General features: G+C 41.3%; 2 protein-coding genes across 2 annotated transcripts in view; one reads left to right on the top strand and one right to left on the bottom strand.

The window, feature by feature from the left end:
• The window catches only part of CCDC152 (coiled-coil domain containing 152), a 24463-nt gene extending 14589 nt beyond the window's left edge, over window positions 1–9874 (top strand). The window contains exons 4-8 of the mRNA XM_065407033.1: window positions 2703–2767; window positions 3190–3292; window positions 5698–5825; window positions 8201–8287; window positions 9575–9874. Of these exons, the coding sequence (XP_065263105.1) occupies window positions 2703–2767; window positions 3190–3292; window positions 5698–5825; window positions 8201–8287; window positions 9575–9697 (506 nt within the window). The 3' untranslated portion in view covers window positions 9698–9874. The remainder of the gene's footprint in view (window positions 1–2702; window positions 2768–3189; window positions 3293–5697; window positions 5826–8200; window positions 8288–9574) is intronic.
• On the bottom strand, window positions 9820–26179 carry SELENOP (selenoprotein P). Its single transcript, XM_065407032.1, has 5 exons — window positions 26117–26179; window positions 24394–24609; window positions 20411–20623; window positions 19053–19170; window positions 9820–11670 (listed from the first exon to the last, which is right to left on the bottom strand). Exons 2-5 carry the CDS (start codon window positions 24594–24596, stop codon window positions 11311–11313), a joined length of 894 nt encoding a protein of 297 aa, XP_065263104.1. The 5' UTR covers window positions 24597–24609; window positions 26117–26179; the 3' UTR covers window positions 9820–11310.
• Between the last annotated feature and the right edge of the window lie 926 nt (window positions 26180–27105).

A 27105-nucleotide genomic window follows, 5' to 3' on the forward strand; every position in this document is an offset into this window, starting at 1 on the left:
ACATAGCAAGCCTCTGAGTGCGACCCCCCCTTATAAATTAAAAACACTTTTTAATATATTTAACACTATTATAAATGCGGGAGGCAAAGCGGGGTTTGGGGTGGAGGCTGACAGCTCGCAACCCCCCATGTAATAACCTCATGACCCCCTGAGACGTCCCAACCCCCAGTTTGAGACTCCCTGCCTTAGCCTCTAATCTGTCAACTCTCTCCAAAATCTCCAATTGTTTTTGCAGATTTATTCCTTCTTTGTAGAATCCTTTGTTCTGCAGAATGTGTGCTGTATTTTGATCAAAAACCTCTTCTGTTTGATAAAATGTCAACAAACTTACAGTAGTTGGATGCAAGTATAGAGACACAATATTACTGAGAGTTCCACCAACAGTTATTTGGAAACTCAGTAGTAATCTTCCTTTTTCAACCAAACAACCACCCACAAAGTTGATGATGGTTGCAGAATTTTTGAACTTACGCAATGTGCTTTAGGATTGTGTTAGGTGTTACTTCTTTCTCAAGAAGGTTTAAATATTGTGCTGAACATTCATACCTCAGAAGTTTAGGACGATTGTATCCGAGAGGTTCCTTCATTATTTTAATTTTATTTTTGTTGTCTGAGTAAATGGCAAAGAGCTTCATGTCATACTTTCGTTTGCATTCTTGGATGGCATCTTCTGCAATTTGGACAATGTTCTGCAGTTTTCATTTTAGATGTAGTAGAAACAATAATGTTACATATGAATGCATTTTTCCCTTTATGGATGGTTGAAGCCATTGTTGGGTCATTTCCCATGTTTGACCAAACTTCCTGCATTAATGTCAATGTTGATTCTTTTAGTTCTCCATTTACTATTTCTTCTAGTTTTTAACTTCAGCATACAGCAGCAGACCTATGAGTTCACATCTGTTAGGAGGAATATATTCAGGGTGAAAAGCTTCAACCATTTCTTTATATTACTCATTTTGTGCTATGTCGAAAGCAATGTTGTCATAAAAGTGGGTTGCAACTTTTTCTAGTTCAAGTCTTTTCCTTTCTGTTTCCACGGGTGTCCACTAATTGTGTGTTCCTCATTTACTGCATACCCAACCTGAGACATATATAGTCTGATTTTCAGAAATTCTAAGCACTCATGATTAAGGCTACAATTTTGTCATGGAGGTCGTGGAAATCATGGAATCTGTCGCTTCCAGAGACCGCCGTGACTTCATTCCCACAGTGGCTGGGAGCTGCAGATTCCCCCCGCTGCCCATGGTGGCCGGGAGCTGTGGGGGCTCCCCAGAGCTCCTAGCCACCACATGTAGTAAGGATACCCTGCAGCCCTCGGCCACCACGGGTAGCGGGGGCCCCCGCAAGGTCCGAGCCACCGCAGACCCCAAGAGACCCCCTCAGAGTGTGGCCTCCACAGGCAGCAGGGGTGACCCCGCATTTCCCAGCTACTGCGGTCAGCAGGGGGGACCTGGGAGCTCCAAGCTGTGGGCAGCAGGGCTCCTCAGGAGCTCGGGGCTGCTGGCAGCAGGGGGACCCTGCAGCTCCAAGCCACTGGCGGGGGGACCCTCTAGCTCCGAGACCCCATGGGTGGTGGGGGGCCCTGGAGCTCCCCAGCTGTCGCAGTGGGTATGGGGGCTCTGCTGCTCCCGATTTTCTCATGGATATTTTTAGTAAAAGTCACGGACAGGTCATGGGCTTCCGTGAATTTTTCTTTATTGCCTGTGACCTGTCCGTGACTTTTACTAAAAATATCTATGACAAAATCTTAGTCATACTCATGATTGCAACTGAACTCAAGGGAACTGCAGATGCTCAGCACCTCTGAAATATCAAGTCCTGGATGCCTCAAGGCACCCAAAGTTAGTGGGCGCACTCTGTACCTTAGTTTCTCATCTGCAAAACTGGGATAATAATACTTCTCTACCTCACAGGGGTGTTGTGATGATAAATTCATTAATTTTTGTGAGGCTCTGAGATGGAAAACTGCGAGGAAGTTAATAATTCTGTATTCAGTGCAGGATTTGGATGGAGTTTAGTAAATAAAGAATGAGGCCACACATAGAATAATGAGGGTAAAAAGAAACATTGAGCAGTTGCTTCAGTTCACTTAGTACAGTCCATTCTGTGCACTAAATGACACAAAAATAGTATGAGATCATGGAATCAATGTTTGTAAATGAATATGTACAAGGAGGCAAAATTAAGGTTACATGGACAACCTTAATTCTGGCATTTCCTAAATGTTGAGTACTTAACTTTGCAACCTTAAAAGTGTTCTCTTAACAGTTAATTTTATATGATTTAATATATATTACAGCAGCACCCCATAGGCCACACTCAGTACTGGGGTCCCATTGTGCCAAGTGCTGTACAAACATCTGCAAAGACTTAGTTCCTGAGCCAAAGATTTTAGCATATAAAATTCTGATCAACTAAATCAATTATTATAAGGCTAAAGTTCTTCCAAATTAATAAGACTGAGACAAATACTATAAATAAACAATAATTGTGCTTTTAAATTTTTTTTTAAATGTATTAGAAACCACAAAGATGTAATAAAAGGGTGTCATAATGGAATCTACTTCTAAATAAGAAGTTTTATTTTAAGGTTCAGCTGGATAATAAAAATACATACAAAAGTATTTCCTTATTCTGACTGTTGTTAGAAAAAATGAAATCTCATCAATACCATCTGATACAATATTTTATTTATACAGATGAAAATGAAAGGCTGAAGAATAATACCCATCTCTTGGAAGAGAAATTAAAGGCTCATGAACAGGTGAGACATGACTGGGCGTTCTGTATTCAAAGCAATAGGGCATATATATATATTTCCCTTGATTGGAGCATCTCAAGCAATGGTTTACAGTTCTTCATGTACTGAGGGACATGGTATTAAACTTTGGGGAAATTCTATGGCCTCTGTTATATGGCAGGTCAGACTAGGTGATCACAATGGTCCCTTTTGGCTTTGGAATCTATGAATCATTCCGGAAAGAGCTGTGGCTGAACTGGATTATTCTTTTCATTTATCTTATCGTTGCTCTTCTTCTGAAGCTGATCTTGCACATAAAAACAGATGACCAGCAGTTTAAAGGTCATAGCAGTACAGATAAGAGATGATGTTTTGGAGACCCAGGGGTAGGTCTTGTTAAAGGCACTTAACTTTAAATTCAAATACTCACATGTTTAAATTCACAGGAATATAAGAATCAAATTGACAAACTTGTGACAGAAATTAAAAACAAAGGAGAAGAATACAAGCTGGAATTAACAAAGGTTCATTGTGACATGAGCAGAAAATGTAAGTTTTCTGAATGCTGCACTAAATGTTAATGATCCTGAGATATGACATATCCAAATCAAAATTACCAGCTGGTTATATATGTTCTGTATCTCTTTTTCACTGTTTCATATTGTTCAGGAAACTTATAGGTAGCACATTTTATACCTATTTGAGACCTTTTTGTAGATAATTTAAAAGCAAAGAGTCTATAGAAGTCTAAGGCCCTCTGACAAGGTATTCCTGTCTACAATAAGGGGTAAGGATGAGTTCCACTTCACATCAGATTATATTTATTTGTTTAATTTGAAATGTATTACTTGTAAAATATTGAACTCTGTATATATAGCAACGGTAACTATTATCCTTTCTCAAGGCTAGGTTCGTAGCTCCTTAGTGTGGGTCATTGCCTGTCTGTAGCTATAGGGGGCAGAATCAAAGCATTGAACTGGGGACAAGGGACTAGCCCCAACCCCACCTTCCAGGGAGGACCTCCTCAGTTTTGCTTTGCTTTGTCTCCCTACGGGCATGGCAGAGAATCCAGTACTTGCTGCAAGAGAGAGAATTTAAAAAAAAACCCTGAAGGTGGTGGGTTGGAGGATGGTGGAGGATGTCGCCTGCCTGGAATTAGCAGAGTGCCTCCCCCCTGCCCTGACTGTTCAGGTTATAGGGTTGGAGGATGGTGGAGGGAGACCAAGGCTGTGTTTCTCCTGTGCTGTGTCCCTGCCAGAGGGTATAGAAGGAGAGGGTTGTGCCTTGGGCAACCCAGCCGCCTCATCTTCTCAGAAAGGTTTCACTTTGGCTGCCTCACGCCAACCCCAGAGCCAGTTCCCCAGGAGTTCCCCACCTGTGAGGGAGGAGTCTGACAGTCAGAGACCACAAATGTCTCAGTGGGTGGCAGAAAAATGAAGAGAGCACTTGAGCCACCAGAGGCAGTTACATCAAAGGGCAGCAGCCCGGCATAGGAAACCATAAGCCAGTCGGCTGAATCCACCACAGACAGAGCCAGGAGTGGCCAGTGAGACCATTTTGGGTGCGTGTGGTCCATGGCTCAGGTCATCCCTCCATGAAGCAGAGAAGAAGGGAATCAGTCTTCCTTTCAGGAAGAAATTTCTTCTTGGGCTAGGGAGTTCTTGGATTTGGCGCAAAAAGCACCTTTATCTCAGAGGCCATCTTGTGAGCCCCAGATAGCGGCTGCAGTGTCCCCTTACAGGCTTTCTATTCACTTTCAAAAGGACAAAGATAAAAAGATGCCTGCTAGCAGAAGAGGTTCCCAGGACTCCTCATCTGACTCAGGTCCCCAATCCCCACCTCCCTTAAGAAGTCAAATTATAAAAGGGGGAAAGATTCAAGAAATTACTTCAGAAACTTTGAAGAAAGCTGCCCTGTTCTTCTTGGGATAACAGTTCCACCGACGCATCACCAGAAGGACCCAGAACTAGAGGCTCTGCTCAAAGTTTTCATACATGGAAAGAAAAACCATAATAAAGGGAATACATTGTTTAAGCATCTGGCTCTTCTTCTTCATCATTTAATTCATTTTCATCCTCATTTTCTGATGAGCTCATTAGAAACGATTCTAAGGAGGAAGAAGAGGACTGCTATAGAAATTACAAAAAAATATTTTCTAACCAGTTCAAAATTTGAACCACACATTCCCCTTTATATCTTTTTGCAAAAAGTAATTAAGGCTGAATGGGAAACACCAGCAAAGTGTATGAGATTGTCCAGGTGTGCCAAAATATTCTACAACACAAAGTGTAGCAAACCAGATTTTGTCTCTTTTCCCAGAGTGGACAGGGCAGTTTCAGCACTAGTCAAAGACACTGCTACCCTAACTGAAAGGAATTTTTTACCCAAAAGAACCTAGCGACCACAGAATGGATATATCATTGCATTTGAGGCTGTATCTTCCTCCCTGAGGGCTTCTGCAGCAATGTGTTTTGCAAGAACAGAACTGGCCTGGACTGACAATTTGGCAGCCAGACTGCCAAGAAAAATGGCTAAGAAATCATTGAGGTTAGGTTTGGAGTTAAAAGAAAATCTCAGTGGCTTCAGCATTCATAGCCAATGCAACCAGGGATTGCTTTGATGTTTTCAGCACACGCCGTAGCCTTCAATGTGGTGACCAGATTGCATCTCTGATTGAGTCTGGAACAGCGAAGTACAGGCCAAAATCATGATAGTGGCTTTGAAATAGTCAGTTATTTGGGGATCCATTAGACATTTAAAATAACCATTTTTTCATTCCAAACAAAGAACAATACATTTTTAATATGTTAGTGTTCCCCTTTTTTCAATTTGTGTTTTTAGTTGGTTCATGAATTTGTCACTTTACAGCTTCTGCTGGTTTTGAATTTTACTCAGTTAATAAAATTAATGTTCTTGATAATTACAATTTTATATTATTATTTTATTGTTATTAGTTGAACTAAAAGAAGAAGAGCATAAAGAAAAGCTAGAGAAAAAAGAGCTGACAATATTAGACTTAACCAGACAGCTGAGAACTCTAGATAAAGAGAAACAGAATGAGATAATCAAACTGCAGATAGAGGTATGCACTACTGGGAAGAGAGGGTTTCATAAGTTTAAAGTTTAAAGACCAAATAGACATGCACCTTGGATAGATTTAGAAGATTCTATGTAAAGAAAAGGGTTGAGATTAGCACTTACTAATGTAATTTGGATCCTCACAGTTTTATAATTTAAAGAGGCAGGTCCACAGGTGGTGTAAATTGTCATAGCTCAATGAGCTTCATCTGAGCTGAGGATAAGCCCTCCGAAGTTGGCCAGTACGAAAAATGTTGAGATCTGTTCTCTCCTCCATGTACACGTGTAACTAACTACCATTAACAAATGGGGGATATGTCTGTATTTTAAGAATAATATAACTTATTATGTTGTTTTTGAGAAAGGTAGAATTGTTTTAAGTACATCTGTTATGCCCTCTTAGAAAATTTTGCCCTATATGTTTTTTAACACCTAGAGGGATGAAAAAAATGCTTTTGTTTTTTGCTTATTTTTTCAAATGTTTATAGTTCCTGTAATATTTGGAAGATGTCTTTACTTTAAAATGTTGAGAGCTTGAGGCCCTGATCCAGCAATGCGCTGGCAGCGCCCACTGATTTCAGAGGAACGCTGCATAGGTACTGTAAGCTTCAGGACTGGAGCTTTATTTAACATCTGAGGTTTTAAAGCCACTGCTCTGCTACTGAAAAACTAAGCAAAGATTTCAAATTCTCTACATGTTAAAAAAATAAATAGGGCATGAACCTCTGGTTGGGATGAGCTCTCCTCAGGACCCAAACTTGGGGCTGGTTTAATTAAGAGTATGCAATGCCTTCTTTTGCCCAGACACACTCCCTACAGTTGGGGAAAATCCTCAGCTGGTTGGCAAACAAATATTATGGCCCCTTTGAACCACCAGAATCAAGGACTTGGGCTAATATTTTTAAAGGGACACTGTCAACTTGTAATCTTATTAATTTTTAATTTTAAAAAACTGATTAAGTAGTTGCATTTCTAATTAAGTAGTTGGATCACCCTGCCAGTTTTAATTTTAAGGTACAAAATACATGCAAAAACATGTGGAAATTATGCCTATTTTTATGAAAATAATCATAGAATCATAGAATATTAGGGTTGGAAGAGACCTCAGGAGGCCATCTAGTCCAACCCCCTGCTCAAAGCAGGGCCAACACCAATTAATCATCCCAGCCAAGGCTTTGTCAAGCTGGGCCTTAAAAACCTCTAAGGATGGAGATTCCACCACCTCCCTAGATAACCCATTCCAGTGCTTCACCACCCTCCTAGCAAAATAGTGTTTCCTAATATCCAACGTAGACCTCCCCCACTGCAACTTGAGACCATTGCTTCTTGTTCTGTCATCTGCCAACACTGAGAACAGCTTAGCTCCATCCTCTTTGGAACCCCCCTTCAGGTAATTGAAGGCTGCTATCAAATCCCCCCTCACTCTTCTCTTCTGCAGACTAAAATAAGCCCAGTTCCCTCAGCCTTTCCTCGTAAGTCATGTGCCCCAGACCCCTAATCATTTCCATTGCCCTCCGCTGGACTCTCTCCAATTTGTCCACATCCTTTCTGTAGTGGGGGGCCCAAAACTGGACGCAATACTCCAGGTGTGGCCTCACCAGTGCCGAATAGAGGGGAATAATCACTTCCCTCGATCTGCTGGCAGTGCTCCTACTAATACAGCCCAATATGCCATTGGCCTTCTTGGCAACAAGGGCAAACTGCTGACTCATATCCAGCTTCTTGTCCACTGTAATCCCCAGGTCTTTTTCTGCAGAACTGCTGCTTAGCCAGTCGGTCCCCAGCCTGTAGCAGTGCATGGGAGTCTTCCTTCCTAAGTGCAGAACTCTGCACTTGCTCTTGTTGAACCTCATCAGATTATTTTGGGCCCAATCCTCCAATTTGTCTAGGTCACTCTGGACCCTATCCCTACCCTTCAGCGTATCTACCTCTCCCCCCAGTTTAGTGTCATCTGCGAACTTGCTGAGGGTGCAATGAATCCCATCATCCAGATCATTAATAAAGATGTTGAACAAAACCGGCCCCAGGACCGACCCCTGGGGCACTCCGCTTGATACTGGCTGCCATCTGGACATCGAGCCGTTGATCACTACCCGTTGAGCCCGACAATCTAGCCAGCTTTCTCTCCACCTTATAGTCCATTCATCCAATCCATACTTTTTTAACTTGCTGGCAAGAATACTGTAGGAGACCATATCAAAAGCTTTGCTAAAGTCAAGATATATCACATCCACTGCTTTCCCCATATCCACAGAGCCAGTTATCTCATCATAGAAGGCAATCAGGTTGGTCAGGCATGACTTGCCCTTGGTGAATAATGTTTTCTTCTGTTGGGTCAGTGTAAATATTAGGGATTTTTGTCCTTTCCTTTTGTTTCAGTTCAGTGCTAAATTGGCAAGAGTTCAGAATAAAACAACAAAATCATATCCAGATACCACTGTCTTGCCTCAAAACATCTACAGAAGGGTATGTGTTTTAATAGCTTTTTCCTAAAAATGTCTGTGGGTTGCAAATACTGTTGCTACCATGTGTTTATATAGAGTATCTAGCTGGTATTTCTGTATGATATGCAAGGTTTTAAAGCGTAGCTTGCTTTGAAAAGTGACTTTGTAAAAATGGCAATGTGCCGCTCCTTGTTTATTGTGCCACCATGGCTCCAAACCATATTGCTCACTTACCAAGTAAAACAATGATTTTTCGATGTATCTGAAAGTGAAGCTGTGAACCTTCCAGCTCATGTGTCATTCCCAGCACTAACGATTCTGGGGGACAGATTCTGTCATCAGTTACACCTGTACAAACCCAGTGTGCTCAGTGGAGGCTCCACAGAGGGATAAATTGCCTCAACCAAACCACCAGTATCCTGGAAAACTGTCCAGAAGGATGAAGCAACAACCAGTGGATTGATTGCAGTGTGCATCCCCCAACTAAGGGTCTGATCCAAAGCCTATTGAAGCCTGCTGACTTTCTATTAACTTCAACAGGGTTTGGATCGAGCCCTAAATATTCCTGTCTATGGCTGTCACATGTTGGCAGCTATGCACGACGTGCAGCCCCACCATGGCCTTCCAGCTTTCATTGATTATGCTCTTTCCAGTATGATGATGTCACAGTTTACCACAGAATCCTTCTGGTGCCAGTTTATGGAGGTCAGGGGATAGGGTTGAGGATTAACTATTTATTATTATATATCTTAAAGTGTATGTAATAATAATAAACTTTGAAAATGTTAAACATAGCATCCGGTGGTTTATTTTTACGTATATGCACGATCCCTTGCTTCAGGGATTTAATGTTACTGCCATTTGCACATAACCTTCAAATAAGCTTGAATTTTTTTGTAGATGTTTAAATATATTTTGTTAAAATAATGCCCATACACAATCAAACATCAACTATTGCTTTCATTCCAGTGTAAGGTGAGGATTGTGGGATTTCATATTGGCCATGTACCAACAAAGCACTTAAGCACATGCTTAACTTTACCTTGAATAGTCCTATTGACTTCAATGGCAGTACTCGTGCGCTTAAAGTTAAACATGTGCATCGTGCATGTGCTTTTCTAGATGAGGGCCATTAGGCTGTCAAATAAAGAGGATTTTGTGAGAATTATCCTTGTAAAATACATATTATTATGTTCTCATTATTGTACTTAGGATAATTTCATTAGTAGCAGCAAGTTGTGTTGATACACCTATGCTGTATTTCAGTTCTAAATTTTAATTACCAAAACATTTATTTATATTTCTATAGAAACTTCAGCATCTCCAGGAGGAAAAAAACAAGGAAATTGAAATTCTCCGTAACACTATTAGAGATTTAGAGCAACGACTGAGCAGTGGCCCAGATTCCCTCCTCAAACGGAGACGTTTTTGAGAATAACTTTGAACATGCACTACTGAAATGGTTTCTTGACTTAATACAACTGAAAAATATATTATAAATGCAATAGCACAAGCTATGTACTTGGAAAGTGAAAACAAAATATAAGGCAACTCTGGAATGCCATCTATTTTTATTGAAAACTCTCTTATCAAATATACCATACATCTATATTCTCCTTATATTCAGTACTGCTTTCTTGCTTATTAGCATTCACCATAAAAGGATTCAGGTTTTGTAGGAGACACAGTTTCCCTATTAAACCATCATTAACTATGGCATGTGCTTTCAAAGCATTCACCTCTATTCTCTTTTCTTTCTTCCATGATCCTTCAAATTAAAGACTACGTTGTTTTCAGTTCAGTTAAGATAGTCAAATTGTAAAAATAACTACACCAAGAGAGACATTATACAAGTTTCATTAGTAAGTTACACTGATAATCTATATATGTGGCTAAATTTAACCCTGGCATAAATAGGCACAATTCAGTGAGAGTTGTGTTTGCTTATACCAGGACTGAATTTGATTCATAACCTTGTTTCACGCCCTGATTCCACATCAAGATCTACTAACACTGCCCCCTGTGCCCATGCAGAATCTTGTTGTCTTCAGTAGAGCTTCACAAAGGTACAGGGGTCCTTGCTAATGGAGTCTGATACAGGATCTGGTCCTTAAACTATAAGATATCAAAGAATACAAAAACTATTACTTTTGAACAATGCAATTTTTGGCATATGGTTTACAGCTGAAATAAAACATTGTTATGGCAAGTTATTCTTGAATAAGTTTTTCATATGTATCAAAAACAATATGATTGGATCACTTTCATAGCTCCTTTTTTAGTTGAGAAAAAAATTAACTTTTTAATATTTCCTGTTCTTCAGAAATAAGTAATAAAACATGATTAGAATGTCTTTTCTGGCTTTCTTCTATTCTTGGTTGCTAAATATCAAACAGAAGCCCCTAGGTTATAGTTTATGCTTCTGTCCTCACTAATGCAAGCAGAATATTAGGAGAGAAACAAGAAAGACAAATTAACCAAATACTGTAGACACCCTTCAACTAGCACTGAAAAAACAAACTATGGCTTAGGTAATTTTACTTTTTAAAAAAAAAACCAAAATAACCCTCTACTGATGGTATTCTAACACACATCAAATTGTTTTCAGTGTTCTATTTTAACTTCTCTACGCTTTTCCATTTCCTGTCTAGGGTATTAATCTGATAAGTTTGAAGTTTGTTATTACAAGTTGTATTAGAATTAAATGCATTCAAATTGAAGGGATCTTTCCTGATGTTAAAATGTTTAGTTTGTTTTTCATGCTCAGTTTCCTGTCTTTCCTTCTCACTGTCAGGTGTCAGATGTTTCATGCTCACTTGCTGCTGGTGAATGTCAAGCAGCTGTGGGCAGACGTCACTGTCAAGATTCAGTGATGTTCTCTGCTAACAGCTGGCCATGTCACCTGCAGGAAGATGGGAGTTCTCCCTGACAGTGTCAGGTGGCTGCATTTCCTGATTCTTCAAACAACAGGTGTCGGCAGTGTCAACATCAGCTACTAGAAGTTGACTGTGACACTTTCTGCCAGTTTCAGGTTAACTGTTTGTTTCAGCTGGAAGTTCCTTTTTTTCAAGGCCTCTTAACTTGTGTAGGAACTTTCCCCACTTCTCTTTGTGGGGCAGTTTCTACATTTGGTTGACTACCTTTCTGACCCTGTCTATTACGACCCACAACCCTGTTATGACGTTGACTGCTCTGGTGGGAATGATTTCTCGGAGCTTGAGCAGAATCCTGTTGATTCTGCTCTTCTGAAAGCTGGTCCCCTTCCTGGTGGTGGTGCCTGTGTCCGTGATGTCTACGTTGATTGTGGTGGTGTGAATGGTGGTTGTGTGGCTTCGGTGCTTCTTCAGCCGGCTTTTCGTCGGCTGTCTGAGATATGTTTTTGCATATATCTTCAACAACCGGTGTCTGGAAAATATAAGTTCATACAATAAAAATGCACCCATCTGAAGTAAACAGAGTTAGTTTTAAAATCTCAATTAACTTATGTCATTATTACAGTAACTGAAAACAAAGGCTTAATCATATCAGACATAAAATATTGTCATTGCTTAGGTATTTTTGTTCAAGTTATCCTTTTTAAATATGTTTTTAAAAGCCATGACTGTAACATGAACAAATTAAAGGCTAGATTTTGTTGCAGTAGGGCAACCTGCATTGCAGCTCCCAGCACTCCCTGTGCAAAAAGATGCTCTCACCAGGAGTAAGTTGACATGGAGAAGGAGAAGCAGGTCAGCTGGCTGGGGGAATTTTTCAGCATCTCAAAGGGTATCATCAATTGCTGCCCCCCAATGCAAAAGGGGAGCTGGGGAGGAATTGTGCCTCTGAGGGCTTTCTCTGAGGCACAGTGTCTCCCTATGTCCCCCAGGTGCATTATGCTTATACTCTGCCACTTACTTCAGGCTGTGTCTTAATGGCACAATTTAGCCCTAAATAACTATGCCAGCAGAGAAACTATGTACACTAGGCCACATGGCTAAAGTTGTATTTAGATTTCCAGCTAAGCTAAAGAGAAACTCCTTTATTTGTAACCTGCAAAATATTATTTCAGAAATTTGTGAAGGACATGAGGTTTGAGAAAGAAATTCACTTCTGTTATCAAGCTGCTTTGTGCTACCAGGTTCATATTCACATGAAACAGAGTAATTCAGCTGTTTAAAAAAATGAAGCTGAGGAAACTGAATGGCTCAGCTGACTAGTAACAGAATACGAAACCTCTCTCTTTTTCACAAGGTCATTGATTTGAAACCAGCCCATTTTAGTAATGACTTAATGTCATTAACATCTAATAATACTGTTTCAGTGGATTATTAGCAAGACAAGGTGGGTAAGGTAGTATCTGGTGCTGGACCAAAGTCTGTTGGTGAAAGAGACAAGCTTTTGAGCTACACAGAGCTCTTCTTCAGGTCTAGGAAAGGTTCACTGAGGGTACATCTACACTGCAGAGTAAGCCCACGGGTAGCAGAACATGAGTTAGCAGACCCTGGGTTTAATAGGGTTTGAGCATCTACACTCGTTTGTATCCCCAGGTTAGGAATTGTTGAGCCCTGGGTCCCAACCTGGGGCTCCAGCATTTATACTGCATGATGTGGGCCCAAGTCCAACCACCATATCCCAGCCTTCCTAGTGCCCTCCCAAAATGTGTCTGCTCTGACCCTTTGTTCATGGTGCAGTCTTGCAAAACTTGACGGTCTACCAAACTTGTCTTTGTCTGTTGACAAAGGAAGTTGGCCTGGGGGTTGTGGAATACTTTTGGCAGACTCCCAGAGCACTAGTCCAGTGGGGCTGAAAAACAGTAGGGCTTGAACCCTGGGTACTGGCTTGATTCAAGCTTGGACCATTCAACCCCTGGCTCCAAGCCCTGGATTAGCAAGAGTTGTGTGTAGACGGAACGGGCGTTAAGCTTGAGCCTGAGTTTGAATCCTGGGCTTACTGTGCAGTGTAGACATACCCAGAGTGTCACAGCTAAACATAGAGTGGAATAGATTGTTTGGCATAAGTAGTTAACACATATTGTATCAGACCATTCAATGTGAAGTGGCCTGTTAACACCTTTTCAGTAATAGGACAAAAAAAATGAGGGTTAGTGGGTTACAGATTGTTGTAATAAGCAGCGGCGGCACCAGCGCTCCAAGCGCGTTCCTGGGGTGGCAAGCCAGGGGGGGCGCCTTGCCAGTCCCTGCGAGGATGGCAGTCAGGCAGCCTTTGGCGGCTTGCCTGCGGGAGGTCCGCCGGTCTCGCGGATTTAGCGGCAATTCGGCGGCGGGTACGCCGAATCCGCAGGACCGGTGGACCTCCCACAGGCATGCCACCGAATCCGCGGGACCGGGGAGCTCCCGCAGGCATGCCGCCAAAAGCAGCCTGCCTGCCATGCTTGAGGTGGCAAAAAAGCTAGAGCCGCCCCTGGTAATAAGCCAGGGGTCGGCAACCTCTGGCACGCGGCTCGCCAGGGTAAGCACCCTGGCGGGCCGGGCCAGTTTGTTTACCTGCCGCCTCCGCAGGTTCTGCCGATCGCGGCTCCCACTGGCCGCGGTTCACCGCTCCAAGCCAATGGAGGTGGCGGGAAGCCGCGGACAGCACATCCCTCGGCCCATGCCACTTCCCGCAGCCCCCCTTGGCCTGGAGCGGCGAACCAGAGCCAGTGGGAGCCGCGATCAGTAGAACCTGCAGACATGGCAGGTAAACAAACTGGCCCGATCCGCCAGGATGCTTACTCTGGTGAGCCGCGTGCCAGAGGTTGCCGACCCCTGTAATAAGCCATAAATCCAGTGTCTTTATTAAGACCATGATTTTTGGTGTCTAGCAAATTTATAAATTTAAGCATGTAGGTTCATGTTTTGAAGATGTTGTGCAGATTTCCTTTGAGGACAAGGACAGAGAGATCTGATATGGAGTGATCACTTTGTGAAAAGTGCTTACCCATTGGTGATATGGTATTTTTTGTCTTTTATTATTTTTCTTGTCTCTCTAACATCCTAGCACCAACATGGCTACAACTACACTGCAAACATCAATGGATTATGTGAAACTTTATGGAATGCTTGTAGGATGCTGCATGTATTAATCTAACTTATAATAATTGTTTCCCATGTTATAAGGTAATGTTTAAATGCTTTCTCTGTAACTATACAAATGTTTAAGACTGTAAATTCCCCACAGTCGGGGAAAAGAATTATCAAGTGTGATGTTATCTCCTGCCCATCAGGAAGGATTATTGAATCCAAAGGGCTATTGTGGAACAAAGACTTTGTCAATTGCTCCCCCCCATGAAGAGGTGACATGCAGGAGTGTTCATCCCATCAGCTTGCATTCTGGGGTGAGGGGGAGAAGGAAGGGTGTGACAAGGAGAAACTGGATCTTTTAGGCTGTCTGGACTCTCAGTGGCAAACATTCCTAAACATAAGGGAGAGATCCCCAAGTTGCTTGGCTTGGGTTAGCCCCAAAGGACATAAAAGTTTACTTATTATAGAAGCTTCTATTACCTTTTGAACTTAATATTGTACCTTATTTGTGTGTGTATGTTCACCTGCTTTAAACTTCTACATAAGAGAGTTATTTCTTTTCTTAGCTAATACATCTTTAGTTAGTTTATTACAGGATTGGCTACAGGTGTTGCCCTTGGTTTGAGATCTGAGTACAATGGACCTGGGGTAAGTGACTGGTCCTTTGGGACTGGGAGTAACCTGAATATTGATGTGATTTTTGGTGTAAAGTGACCATTTATCACATAATCCAGCTTGCCTGGGTGGCAAGATAGACTGGAATTCCCAAGGGGACTGTCTGTGACTCCATAATAAGAGCTTGTCTACACTTACAACACTGGAGCGGCACAGCTGCACCAGCGCTTAGTGAAGATGTTAAGATGTTAACAACGCTGATAGGAGAGCCTAGGTACCCCACCTCCCCAAGAGGCAGTAACTATGTCGACAGTAGCACTGTAACTATGTCTACAGTAGGAGTTAGATCAGTATAATGGCGTTTCTCAGGGGTGTGGATTTTCCACACCCATGAGCGATGCAGTGATGCCGAAGTAAGTTTGTAGTGTAGCTAGGGTGACCAGATGAGAGGAAGAAAATATAGGGCCACATGGGGGGGGAGGGTCCGCTGGCGGAGCAAAAAACAAAAACAAACAAAAAACCACGAGTGCTGCCGGCGGAGCGAAATATCGGGACAAATTGCATCCGGACCAAAGATCGGTCGGGACGTGGGACAAACAGCTAAATATCAGGACTGTCCCGATTTTATCGGGCCGTCTGGTCACCCTAAGTGTAGCCCAGAGCTAAGACTATTATAGTGCTTTAGAAGTTAACACTTGTTAGTGGGTTGTGAAATCTAATTATAGAATATACAACTACTTTAGGATTTTTGCCCTGCTTTTTGAGAGTCTGCCCTGAGGTTGGCACTCATGGTTATACGCCACGCCAGATAGTGTGACATCCATAACTTCCCTTGGAAGACTATCCCAGAACTTAACTTCCCTTATAGTTGGAAAGTATTTCCTAATATCTAATCTACATTTCTAACTGAGTCAGAGTGCAGTCATATGAACACTTAGAATTACAAGATTATTGCAATATACTTCAAGGGCATCTAAATTCATTTTCACTATCAGTACAGAGATAGAACTACCAACTGTAAAAAGTTATTTAAGATAACGCAATCTTTAATAAAGAGTTTATCAGCATTTAATCTTGAGATTTTGAAGGTCTAAGAGAAGACAAACATTTAAAGTATTATCTGTATATTATCTAGGTATAAATCTATAACAGTAATTTATTTATAGAATGGTCTTTTATTGCATGGCATGTGTTAATTTTAATGTAACACATACGAAATATACAGTGCAGAAAATCTGGCTGGTTTACAATCTTGATGTCATTCCTCAGTGCCCAACTACCATTTATAGCGGAGCCACAAACTGGGCAGCTGTGTCAGCATTATGGCCCATATTTTTGAAAGTATTTATTGTCTAAAGATTCAGGTGGTAGAATCTTCAAAATGCCTAGGCACCTAACTCCCATTGAAACCAATGGAAATTAGGCAGGTGGGCACTTCTGAAAATCCCACTCTGCACCTATCTTTATTTTTAGCCACCTAACCACCTCTAAAAATCTAGCCCTATGTGGCTGCTCCAGAGAGGAGTGCTTCACGCTCAAGATAGACTTGAGAGTGCACATTGTGCAGCACAGGCAGGTCATGAGGCTGCTTAAGAGCTCTGTCAGGAGGAAACCAGTCATGCTCCTCCTAGCCCCTATTGATCAGTATATTCCAAGGATCTGTCACAAACAGGCCAAAAAGCAGGTGGACTATAGCACCTGTATTTTGAAGCAGGGTTCTGCTGATATGACAAAAGCACAGATCACTGAGAATTTAGAGGGAATATCGTCTCTTGGTATTAGAAAGGACGTAACAATATTGTCCTTTTTTATGATATACTTTCTATGATGTCCACAAAATCCCAGTGCGTTATTTGTACATAGGTCTGAACTGGGCAAGGAGGAAATTAAAAATATTAACAAGCAAGTAAAAGGGGGTGGTTAATTAAGTGAGTCAATATTTTAAACATAAAAGAAGCCAAGTGCTGCAAGGAAATTCTTCATTTTTAAATCAACTGCACGTGATGCTGTAGCAAAGGGACATTTAAATATGTCAGTGGGAATCTTTCTACTAAATTCAATTAGCACTGAACTGGGGCTTTAATTTAGAACTGTAGGGAGCTAAAATTAAAACACTGGCTAATAAGAGTATTTGTATGCAGTGTTGTCATAGCCGTGTTGGTCCCAGGCTATGACAACTTGGATGAGGTGATACTTTTTATTGGGCCAAAGTTGGTCCAGTAAATTACCTCACCCACTTTGTCTCTAATAAGAATATTCTCATTCTGAGGAGCCATTGATTCAATGTGTGACTCTAAACAAGCCACTTGACCTTTATGAGGTTCAGCCAACTTAGCTGGAAAACTGAACAACGAAACAGCTTAGCTGAAACATGATGTTTTTGGTCAGCTTTCATGAGTAGGTTAAGTAAATTTCTTGCTAAATTTTAAAATAGTCCTGATCTATTTATATATTTAAAATAATGCTGCCCACTTTTATGTATTTCTTTCATTTACTCTTGGGGCACTTCGTTCAGCATTAGTACTATATGACATAAACCAAGAAAGAATAATAGCTCAACATATGCCAAAACTTGACTTCCCACCCCTACATGCAAGAATGCATGCATGCATTCTCTCTCTTACACACACACACACACACACTCTCTCTCTCTCTCTCTCTCTCTCTCTCTCTCAATTTGTTTAAGTGTATCCATCTTTGGCTCCCCCGCCACGGAAGTGTCTGAGTGGCTACTAGATACAGGTGTGCTCTGTGCAAACAGGTGAAAATGTGGTTCTGATTGTTGCTCTGACAGTTGGGTAGCCACAGTATGTTTGTTACACACTGCACTTGGAACTGTAGCTGTTGTACAATTGCTTCCCTGTAAGTTCCTTCTGTTCTATTCAGGCCTCTGTTATCGAAGGGTATGTCTACACTGCAGCTGAGAGCATGTTTGCCAGCTCAGGTGGACAGACACACGCTAGCTGTGCTTGAGATAGTGCACTAAAAATAGCAGTGTGGTCAGGGATTGCTTGAGTACAAACCCGCCCGGACTCCCTAAGTATGTACTGAGGCGGCTAACCCAAGCCGCTGCCCATGCTACCCCTGGCTACACTGCTATTTTTAGCATGCTAGCTTGAGCAAAACTAGTTTATTTCTGTCTGCCCGAGCTGGGAAGCATTCTCCCAGCTGCAGTGTAGACATACCCTCAGGGCTCATAAAGTGGACTAGTGAAAAGCAGTAAGATAAGAAAAAGAAAAAAAAAGCAGCAAGGGATTTTTGTGGTCAGCACTAGTAAATGCAGTAAGCAGTCTAACATATTGTTAAATGCTTCCTGTTAGTTAATTTTCACTATTTTTGTGAATTTTTCAAATCCACTATAATTAACTGGTGACAGTTATTTCACCCTGATACAGCCCAATTGCACGGCCCATTGGTTGGCTTCATATTCCCCAGAGGAGAAGAATAGGCACTGGCCCTTCCACTGCCTATCAACTAGCAGCAGGAGCAGTGGTTGCATTATGCATATCAGCAAATCACTAAGGTTAATGGGTAATGTCCTGGCCTCATTAAAGTCAATTACTTCACTGAGACCAGCATTGCACCCAATATGTACAAATCACACATCCAACCTAATTGCCATTGACTTCAATAAAGCTAGGTTTTCACCCATACAATTCAACAGTAAAACTATCATTGGTTTCAGCAGGACCAAGATCAGGCCCAAAGGCAAATTCAAAAGTGCTCAAAATAAGTCAAATGTGACATTTTATAGTTTACAGAGGTATTAATGATCATTTCAAAGGTTAGGAAGTGTGTAGAGAATGAGTCACACTAATTAGAAAGACAAGAGAATCTCAGAACTCTGTTGGTTTTCTGTTGGCTGATTATACACACAACTAAGTAAATGGAATTGGCAGCCAAGCCAGGACTTAGATTTCTCAAAATGATTCACATTTTTACACAAAGGCAGCAATTTAGCCCTTATATTTCAATCTTTTCTGAGCTCAAGTTGATCCATTTTGAAAAATGTGTAACAAATTACTTAATAAATGAGGAGCCATAAAATGGCCAGGTTGGTGAACAATGGCTTTTGGGATTAATCAGGTAGAAATAGTTCCTTTAAACATCAATCAAACTCACTTTCCCCTCCCAATATATTTTATATATAAAAGAATAAAATTAGGAAAGTACCATATAAGAGCAATTTCCACACTTGTATTCACAGTATGCAATCTTAATAGATTCTTCCACATATGGGAAAGTCAGGAAGCTATAAGGCAGACCAAGATGATACACCAGACGGCCACACCTAACAAGAGAATGAGATTTACAGTTATACAAAACCCCCAGAAAATATCTATTACTATTATTATTTGTGTTACTGTACTGGCCAGGACCCCTAGTCATGGACCAGGACCCCACTGTGCTGTACAAACACAGAACAGAAAGATGCTCCCTGTCCCCAAATGTTTACAATCTAAATATCTATAATGTGCAGTTTCAACATATTGCAAACGTAAACTTAATTCTGTAAAAAAAAGAACTCTTCCTTACACCCAGCTCTGCTTGAATAAAGACTATGGGCCAAGTCCTAGGAATACTCTTAACAAGAAGACAAACGCAGTTGTCAATCTGATACACAGCAGTGGCGAGGACACCACCAGCCGAAACACCATGCACACATTCCTCTCCAGGAAAAAGATCATTGCAGCTAGTCCTCACAACTTCCTAGAGGGCGGGGTTGTGGACAAGCTAGGGGTGTAGTCGGTGCATCCATACACTGCGCTGGGTGAAAACTCCATATGTAGATAGGAGCCATGAGTTACACCTGCTTCTTGTTTCCATGCTGCATGAGAAGGCACAGACAGCGTACTCAGATGGGGCTGAGGTTTAGTTCATCAAACCTAGAATGTTTTCACATGAGGAAAATATGTTTATTTGGACTTTGCTCTATGCTCCAGGATTTGGCTATAGATAAGGACATTGACCTACGATACTGTTAACTAATTTACATAGTTATTTCTTTTTTAAAAAACCCTATTTAAGCAACACAAATATTTTCTTTCTACTCAATAAACCCACAAATGTCTAAATGGATTCACCCCTCCTTTTCTCACACAAACAGCCTTTTAGGCTCAGATTAAATATGCTAAATAAATTTTCTGTGTAAATCAGACAGAATCAGATGTCCTAGTGTTGTATGAATATAAAAAATGAGCAAGTGTGATTGGAATCCTAGAACCAAATTCTGCTCTCAGTTACTCTGATGTAAATCCAGAGTAATGCACTGAAAAGAATGAAGCTATTCCAGATTTACACTGATTTAAATGACAGCAACATTTGGTCCATGTTAGTTATTCTCTGACTGTAAAAGGTGAAAAAGACTTTCCTTTGCTTAATGGAATTTAGAAAATCAGAATATGATGCACTTGTTATGAGATAAAGGGCTTTTGGCAAGCAAATGAGAAAATACTCATGCTGTTGGGTTACAACATACAACACTGTAAATTAATATAAATCATTTCCTAATTTCTCTGTTATATACAGACCTGTCATAGATAAGAAAATCATCTTTGTTTCCATTTAAGGTAGTCCAGACATCAGTTTGATTCTCATCCTGCTGGTATACAATAATATTTTCCAATACCTTCTCCTTCAGTGTGTGAATTTTCAGTTGGGAGTGTATTCCTTGATGATTAACCACCATGTATGAGATATTGACCAATCCTTCATTCTCCAACTTTACTCTCAGGTCTTCCAATCTGATGGAGATTTTAAAAGAAAAAACCATTAATCAGGCAAGAATCATCTTTTTTCTTGAGAAATAAAAAGTATGTTTTTTTAAATGGACATTTTCTTTTAGGGATCAATGATTTGCCTTGATTTATCTGACAGCTAATAATTCCAATTCTTCCATTGCAATCATTGATTTCAAACAGGGTCATTAAAATCAATGGGAGTGTTGACATTGTCAGCAATGTCCTTTGTATTATGCCTAGGATTGGATTCTATAAGAGTACACAGTGTAGCTAAATGATACAGTATTCTATCCTTTAATATATTTTACATACGTAGGTAAAGCAGATGCATTCATTTAATTGATCTTTCCATTTCAATTCCTTTGTTTCTTTTACTGATATAGATTTAAATATTTAATCTAATGAGTGTATTTGAGTGATAATTGATTATGGACCAAATACTGGTGTGACATCTGAGTGCATGTACAGTCCAAACACAGCAGAAACAGTGCCTCACTATAGATGATCAAGAAGGGGTACCTACAACGAAGGGCTGCTAACTCTCCCACTCTTTTGGATGATATAACAGCTACTCAATAAGTCAGAAAAAGGATATGGTAGCCATTGGAACAAAAGGGGGAAATAGAACTTATGCAGGATGAGGTTGTGTTACTAATGATCTTCTTCAAGAATTACAGGATAAGCAAATTCGTTTCCCTAAAATTGGCAATGCAAGAGTTCCGACTTTGATATAAAGCGACAGTGTGGTCATACTTTCATACCCTACTGAAATTGACGTACAGTGTTCTTTAAATGCATTTGCTCTGTAAACGAATGTATTATTAACTACAATACAATGAAAATTCTTTATTACCCTAACAGCTTGAAATCCTCTGGTCCATTATAAAATTTGGTTTTCTAGGGTCAAAGTCTACTCCATTGAAGTTAGTGGCAAAACTCCCATTGTCTTAAATTGGGCCAGAATCCCATCCCTAGTTTTTCAAATCCAATTACTGAAAAACTCATAAAGACCATTGTAATATTAGCACTATGCAGCCTATAGAAGGGGTTTAAAGGAGTCAGGCTATGAAACCAGCTCTGTCAGTTTTCAACTCAAAGTGATTTCATAGCTGCAATAGGAATCCAAGTTATGAGCAGGGGGAGCAACTGCTGCTTGATACCATCCAAAAGAATTGTCTGACTGTTGCTGCTGTTGATTTTTTGTATTCTGGTAGGGTCCACAGGCCCCAGCCCCATTGTGCTAGGTACTGTATGAACATGTAAAAAGACAGTCTCTGGCATCCTTGGCCTATCTCCTACAAGTGGACCCTTACTCACATGGGGAAAAATATATGAAAAATACCAGCTTTCATGTGTCTTTTTCCATTAGAATTTGAATAAAGATTATTCATCCTCACTTAAAGTCGTCCTGGTTAATGTTGTTTTGTTGTTACATTGCTGATCAGTTAGGGAACATGCTCGTTTAAAGTTGTGCAATGATCCCTTCTAACGTCGTTTGGCAGCTGCCTGCTTTGTCCACTGCAGGAAGAGCAGCCTGTTGGAGTTAGCTGGTGGGGGTTTGGAACCAGGGTGGACTGGCAGCCCCCCTATCAGCTCCCCACTCCCCTAAGTTCCCAGTGCGGCAGCCGCCCAGCAGGCTATCAATTGCCGGCAGTTCAGCTGTCCCTCCCCCCACTGCCATGTGCTGCTCCTGCCCTCTGCCTTGGAGCTGCTCCCGGGAGCATCCTGCTTGCTGTGCAGGGGGGGAAAGAGGGGGACTAATGTCAGGGTGTCCCCCTCCCCCCTGCTCCTGCACCCTGCTTACCCCATCTCCATGGGGGTGTGGACGACATGACAGGGTTCAGGACGGAGGGAGCTTCCTGGGAGCAGCTGCTGTCTCAACTTGCTGATCTACTTAAAAAGGCAGTGTGCTTAGAATGGGGTCCGCCTACTTAAAGGGGCAATCTCTCTCCGTGTGTCCCTGTCTCTGTGTATGTCTCTGTCTCTGTCCGCCAAGCTGTCTCTCCTCCCTCCATTCATTCTGCCTTGTAGAGAGTGAGGCTACATTAACAACAATGGGTTAACCCTTGAGGGCTCAGCCGAGTGCTAGTTCATTTAGCAGTGAGGCATTCCCTGGGAAATATCCCACCCTCTGACTTCACCACCTCCACCAAGCTTCACGGTCATCATCGCTATGTACAGTATTAAATTGTTTGTTTAAAACTTAAACTGTGTGTATATGTGGGTGTGTGTATATATTTCTTTTGTCTGGTGAAAAAAAATTTCCTGGAACCTAACCCCCCGTTTACATTAATACTTATGGGGAAACTGGATTCGCTTAACATCGTTTCGCTTAAAGTCGCATTTTTCAGGAACATAACTACAACGTTAAGCGAGGAGTTACTGTACAGCTTACCTCTGCTGATGGCAAAAAGAGAGTGAAACATAAAGATCTCTCTATTTCAGGTAGTCTTTTACATATGTGAGAAATATGATTTTACTCAGCTTCAATATCTCTGCCAAATTCCTAACTAAGGAGTCAGAGATAGTGGCAGTTTGAAAGAACTAGTGAATCTCAGGTCATCCCAGTATTTTCTCTTTTATCAACTCAAGAAAACATTCTGTATTTCAACCAGCTGTTTACAATGAAATTCAGCACTGCCTGGGTTCGACCCTGATTTCTAGCAATGAGGGGCCTGACCACAGGTGTAAATGATGGCTATGCCAGGAGCAAGGCACTGGAGAATGCCCACTGACGATAGCCTTAACGCTGATGGAAGGGTATGCTCATCAAAGGATGAATCTGACCATGCATTGCAAATGAAATGGAGACACTTGAATGTTAGGACCAGGATTTGCAAAGGCGCCCGAAGGCATAAGCACCTTTGAAAACTGCACCCCACAAGACTCAACTTAAGCTTCGTTCTGATTTCAGATAGCTCTTTCTCTTAGGGGCTGGCTTTGCAATGAGAATAGGATCAAGCCCTTAAAGAGTAGCCAGTCTGGCTGATAGCTTCTGAATGTATTGCCATTTTCTTTTGTATTCGTTTGTTTACCATTACTGATCTAGGGACTACTCTTGGTAATGAGTAATGCTCTGTAGGATCAGGCCCTAAATCACATCTTAGTGCAGTGGTTCTCAAACTTTTGTATTGGTGACCCCTTTCACACAGCAAGCCTATGAGTGTGACCCCCCTAATATATTAAAAACACTTTTTTTTATATTTAACACCATTATAAATGCTGGAGGCAAAGCGGGTTTGTGGTAGAGGCTGACAGCTCGTGAACCCCCCTCCCCCTGTAATAACCTTGCAACCCCCCTGAGGGGTTACGACCCCCAATTTGAGAACCCCTGTCTTAGTGGGAGTATAGCTGTGGAGGAACTGTTTCTGCTGGGTTTGCTAGGGTTCATTTGCATTTGTGTGGCCTAAGATCTTAAAGGTCTATTTTGGTTTTGGTTTTATTAATGAAGATTTGGTTATTTATATTTATATGGTGGTAATTGGAAGATGGCAAGGCTTTTAAATGGTTGCTTCATCTACCAATGAATACTGAGGCAGTGATTTAAGAATCTGAGTCACAGGCATGGATTTGTCCATCTAGGAACTCAGTCAATGGAGCTGCACCTGTCACAGGCCCTATTTGGTACACAAGCAGGTGAAGAAGCCATAAATACGTGACCATATCTATCTATAATATAAAAGCTTTGCATCCATGTTGTAATTAAATAGCTGAGTTTTAAAAACTGCTCCGTCCCATTTTCAGATATACTTGGAAGAGAGAAATGTCCTTACCTGGAAGCCTGCAGCAGGCACAAGTATCAGCTAGCTTGGAGGAGCGCTACCACTGTCACTGAGCCCCTAGAATTCTGCATTGGACTGCTCTCCTCGATTTGCCATTCTGGGGGTTCTTTACAACGGGCACTTGAACCCTGGCTCTCTGTCCCTCCTCCTGGGAGGAGACAGAGAACCAGGGCCAGACCCAGCCCTCCCCACATGGCTGGGCTTCAGCTGCAAATGAGAGAAAACAAAAGAAATGAGATACGTGCACAGAGCAGTTCCAGTTGCTGAAATTCTCATAACAAAACCAGCAGGCCATTAACTCTCTGGGGCTCGCACAGGAAGTAAGCTCAGAATTTGGCCCACTATGTTTATTGCCATTGGCAATATTCCTATGATTCCATGGAAAGCACCTTGATATTTTCTTAATTGAAAACAGGACAATCTAAGTATTCCAACCAGCTGGGTGACCCTTTACATTAACTAGACAAATTGAGTTGTTCCCTACTCCTATTTCTTCTTCTTATCAAACAGCAATTTTAATGACTGCAGAACTGACTCCAATTCTGCTGCTTTTGACTTATTTGTGCATTGACGTCAATGGTGCTATGCCAATTTACACCATGTGGAGATCTGGATCATTGGTCCAAATCAATCTGGGGTGCAATTTCATTGACTTCAAAGTAGTTACCCCAGGGGTATATGTTGGCCCATAGCAAATACTATACAAACTGGGAGCAGAATAAGAGAGTCCAGACTTTTTAGAAGACTCTTTTTCACATTTGGACCTTAGCCAGAAAAAGCTCTAAAGAAGGCAGACACTAGAGACAATTGAGCAACAAAGAAAAGGAAATGAAAAATCCAAAGTTTCAGGGTTCCCTAAATCTCTCAAAACCTCCTGCATGCACCCAGGGCATCTTATCTTTGTGATTATCATAAAACATAAAAATATTGTAAAAGCTCTTTTTCTTCCAATGATACATTAACATAACACCCTTTGGCTTATTGTGTTTAGAAACCACGCATTATCTAGGAAAGAAACTGAAAAACTACTCTTTTCCCCCTCACAGGCTGCAGGATTGTATTGGATATCCCACAGCCCCATTCACAACAGAATCTGATCAGACACACAGTTGTGCTCTGTGATGTAACATACATAATACATGAAACACATATAAATAATATACGTTTTCATCAACCCCAGAGCATTCCAATACAAGGAAAGTTTTGTATTACCGATCTCATGCAGACAGACAAAACTGCTGCAAACCAGCCTTATTGTCAGACCCCATATTTCCTGACTTTTCTTTCCTCCAATTCTGTAGAAGCAATCTGGTAAAATACTTTAGGGATGAAATTATGGAACCATTGACTTCACTGGAGCCAGAATTTCACTCTAGGTCTCTGCACACACTTGGAGAACTACATCCCTTTCATGTGACTCTCTTGCAGACATGTACAAAACTTCAAGACATGCCTGTACTGTTCCATGAATTTAGCATTCTGCAGTGTTGGCGCACAATACCCAGCAATAGCTTGCCAAGCCCCACAGACTGGAAATAAGTTTTGTTCTGAATTACACTTTCTTCTATATTTCAATTTTTTAAAAAAGCCATTTAAGTTGGTTTCAAAAGGAACTTTCTAGCTCCCCAATCAACCTCTACAATCAAAGAAACAAAGGAACACTTTACAAAACCAGAAATCACAACGGTATTTTGTAGCAAAACAACACACTTACCCCTTTTCCCCTTTCGTTGGCTGCTCTGCTTAACTCTTCTTTGCAGAAGTAAACAGTCTCAGCAGCTGCTGCTCTCTGGTATTTATACTTGCCGTGTTTATCTCACTTCTCAGATGTGGTTCAAAGTTCGGGGAACTCATTGGGCACGACCTTGCAAGCGAAGCAAAGCAAAGCGTTTTAGCTAAAGCAGCCAAAACTTTTATTGATTAACTCACTGAAAGTAGCAATCATTTATCATTCAACAGGGAGGTATTTTTATACAAACATGAATATCAGGTTATGAAGTTTGCCAGCCACCCCAGTGACTTGGAGACAGTGGTACAGTCAAAGGAAGGGGATAGGCTTGAAAGTCACATTCTTTACCTAACAGACTACAGAGGAAAAATATATATACATATTTGTTGAGCCAGCAAGTTTTGCTCTCATATCCTTTAGCTCTTATTTGTCTTAGACTGTGGTGTACCCTGCCCTAGTATGTGTACAAAGGTAACCTTCCTTGAGAACAACTGTTGTCAATTACATCAGTTTGCTTTTAAAATTGTGTTTGTGCATATAAACAATGCTCTGTGTTGCTTTTATATTTACTCCTGTTGAAGGGGACAGGCCAGATCCACAGCTTATAGAAATCGGTGGCGCTCCATTGAAGCCAGTGGACCTATACTGATTTACAACAGTTTTCTATTCTATTCTGTTCTATATAGGTTCTTGTACTGCCCTTATCACTGTAGTATCTGAACACCTTCTGGTAGTGCATTAAGTGGTGTGACTAACAACTGTCACATGTGGTTCTTTCTCTCTCTCATCTGCTCCCCAGGGCAAGAGTTGTGTTTGCCATTTTGTTTGGGTAGAGTATTGGGTTTGGTTTTTAAATATTTGCATTGTTCTGTGTCTAGGTTAGGGACGGCAAGGTCAAAGAAATGTGCCTTGACCTTAGCATGGAAGGTGGTGAGGTTTGTGTTGGTCCTTAGCTCCTGGGGGAGTTCATTCCA

The sequence above is a fragment of the Emys orbicularis genome, chromosome 6 (assembly GCF_028017835.1).
Source record: "Emys orbicularis isolate rEmyOrb1 chromosome 6, rEmyOrb1.hap1, whole genome shotgun sequence".
NCBI classification, from domain to species: Eukaryota; Metazoa; Chordata; order Testudines; family Emydidae; genus Emys; species Emys orbicularis.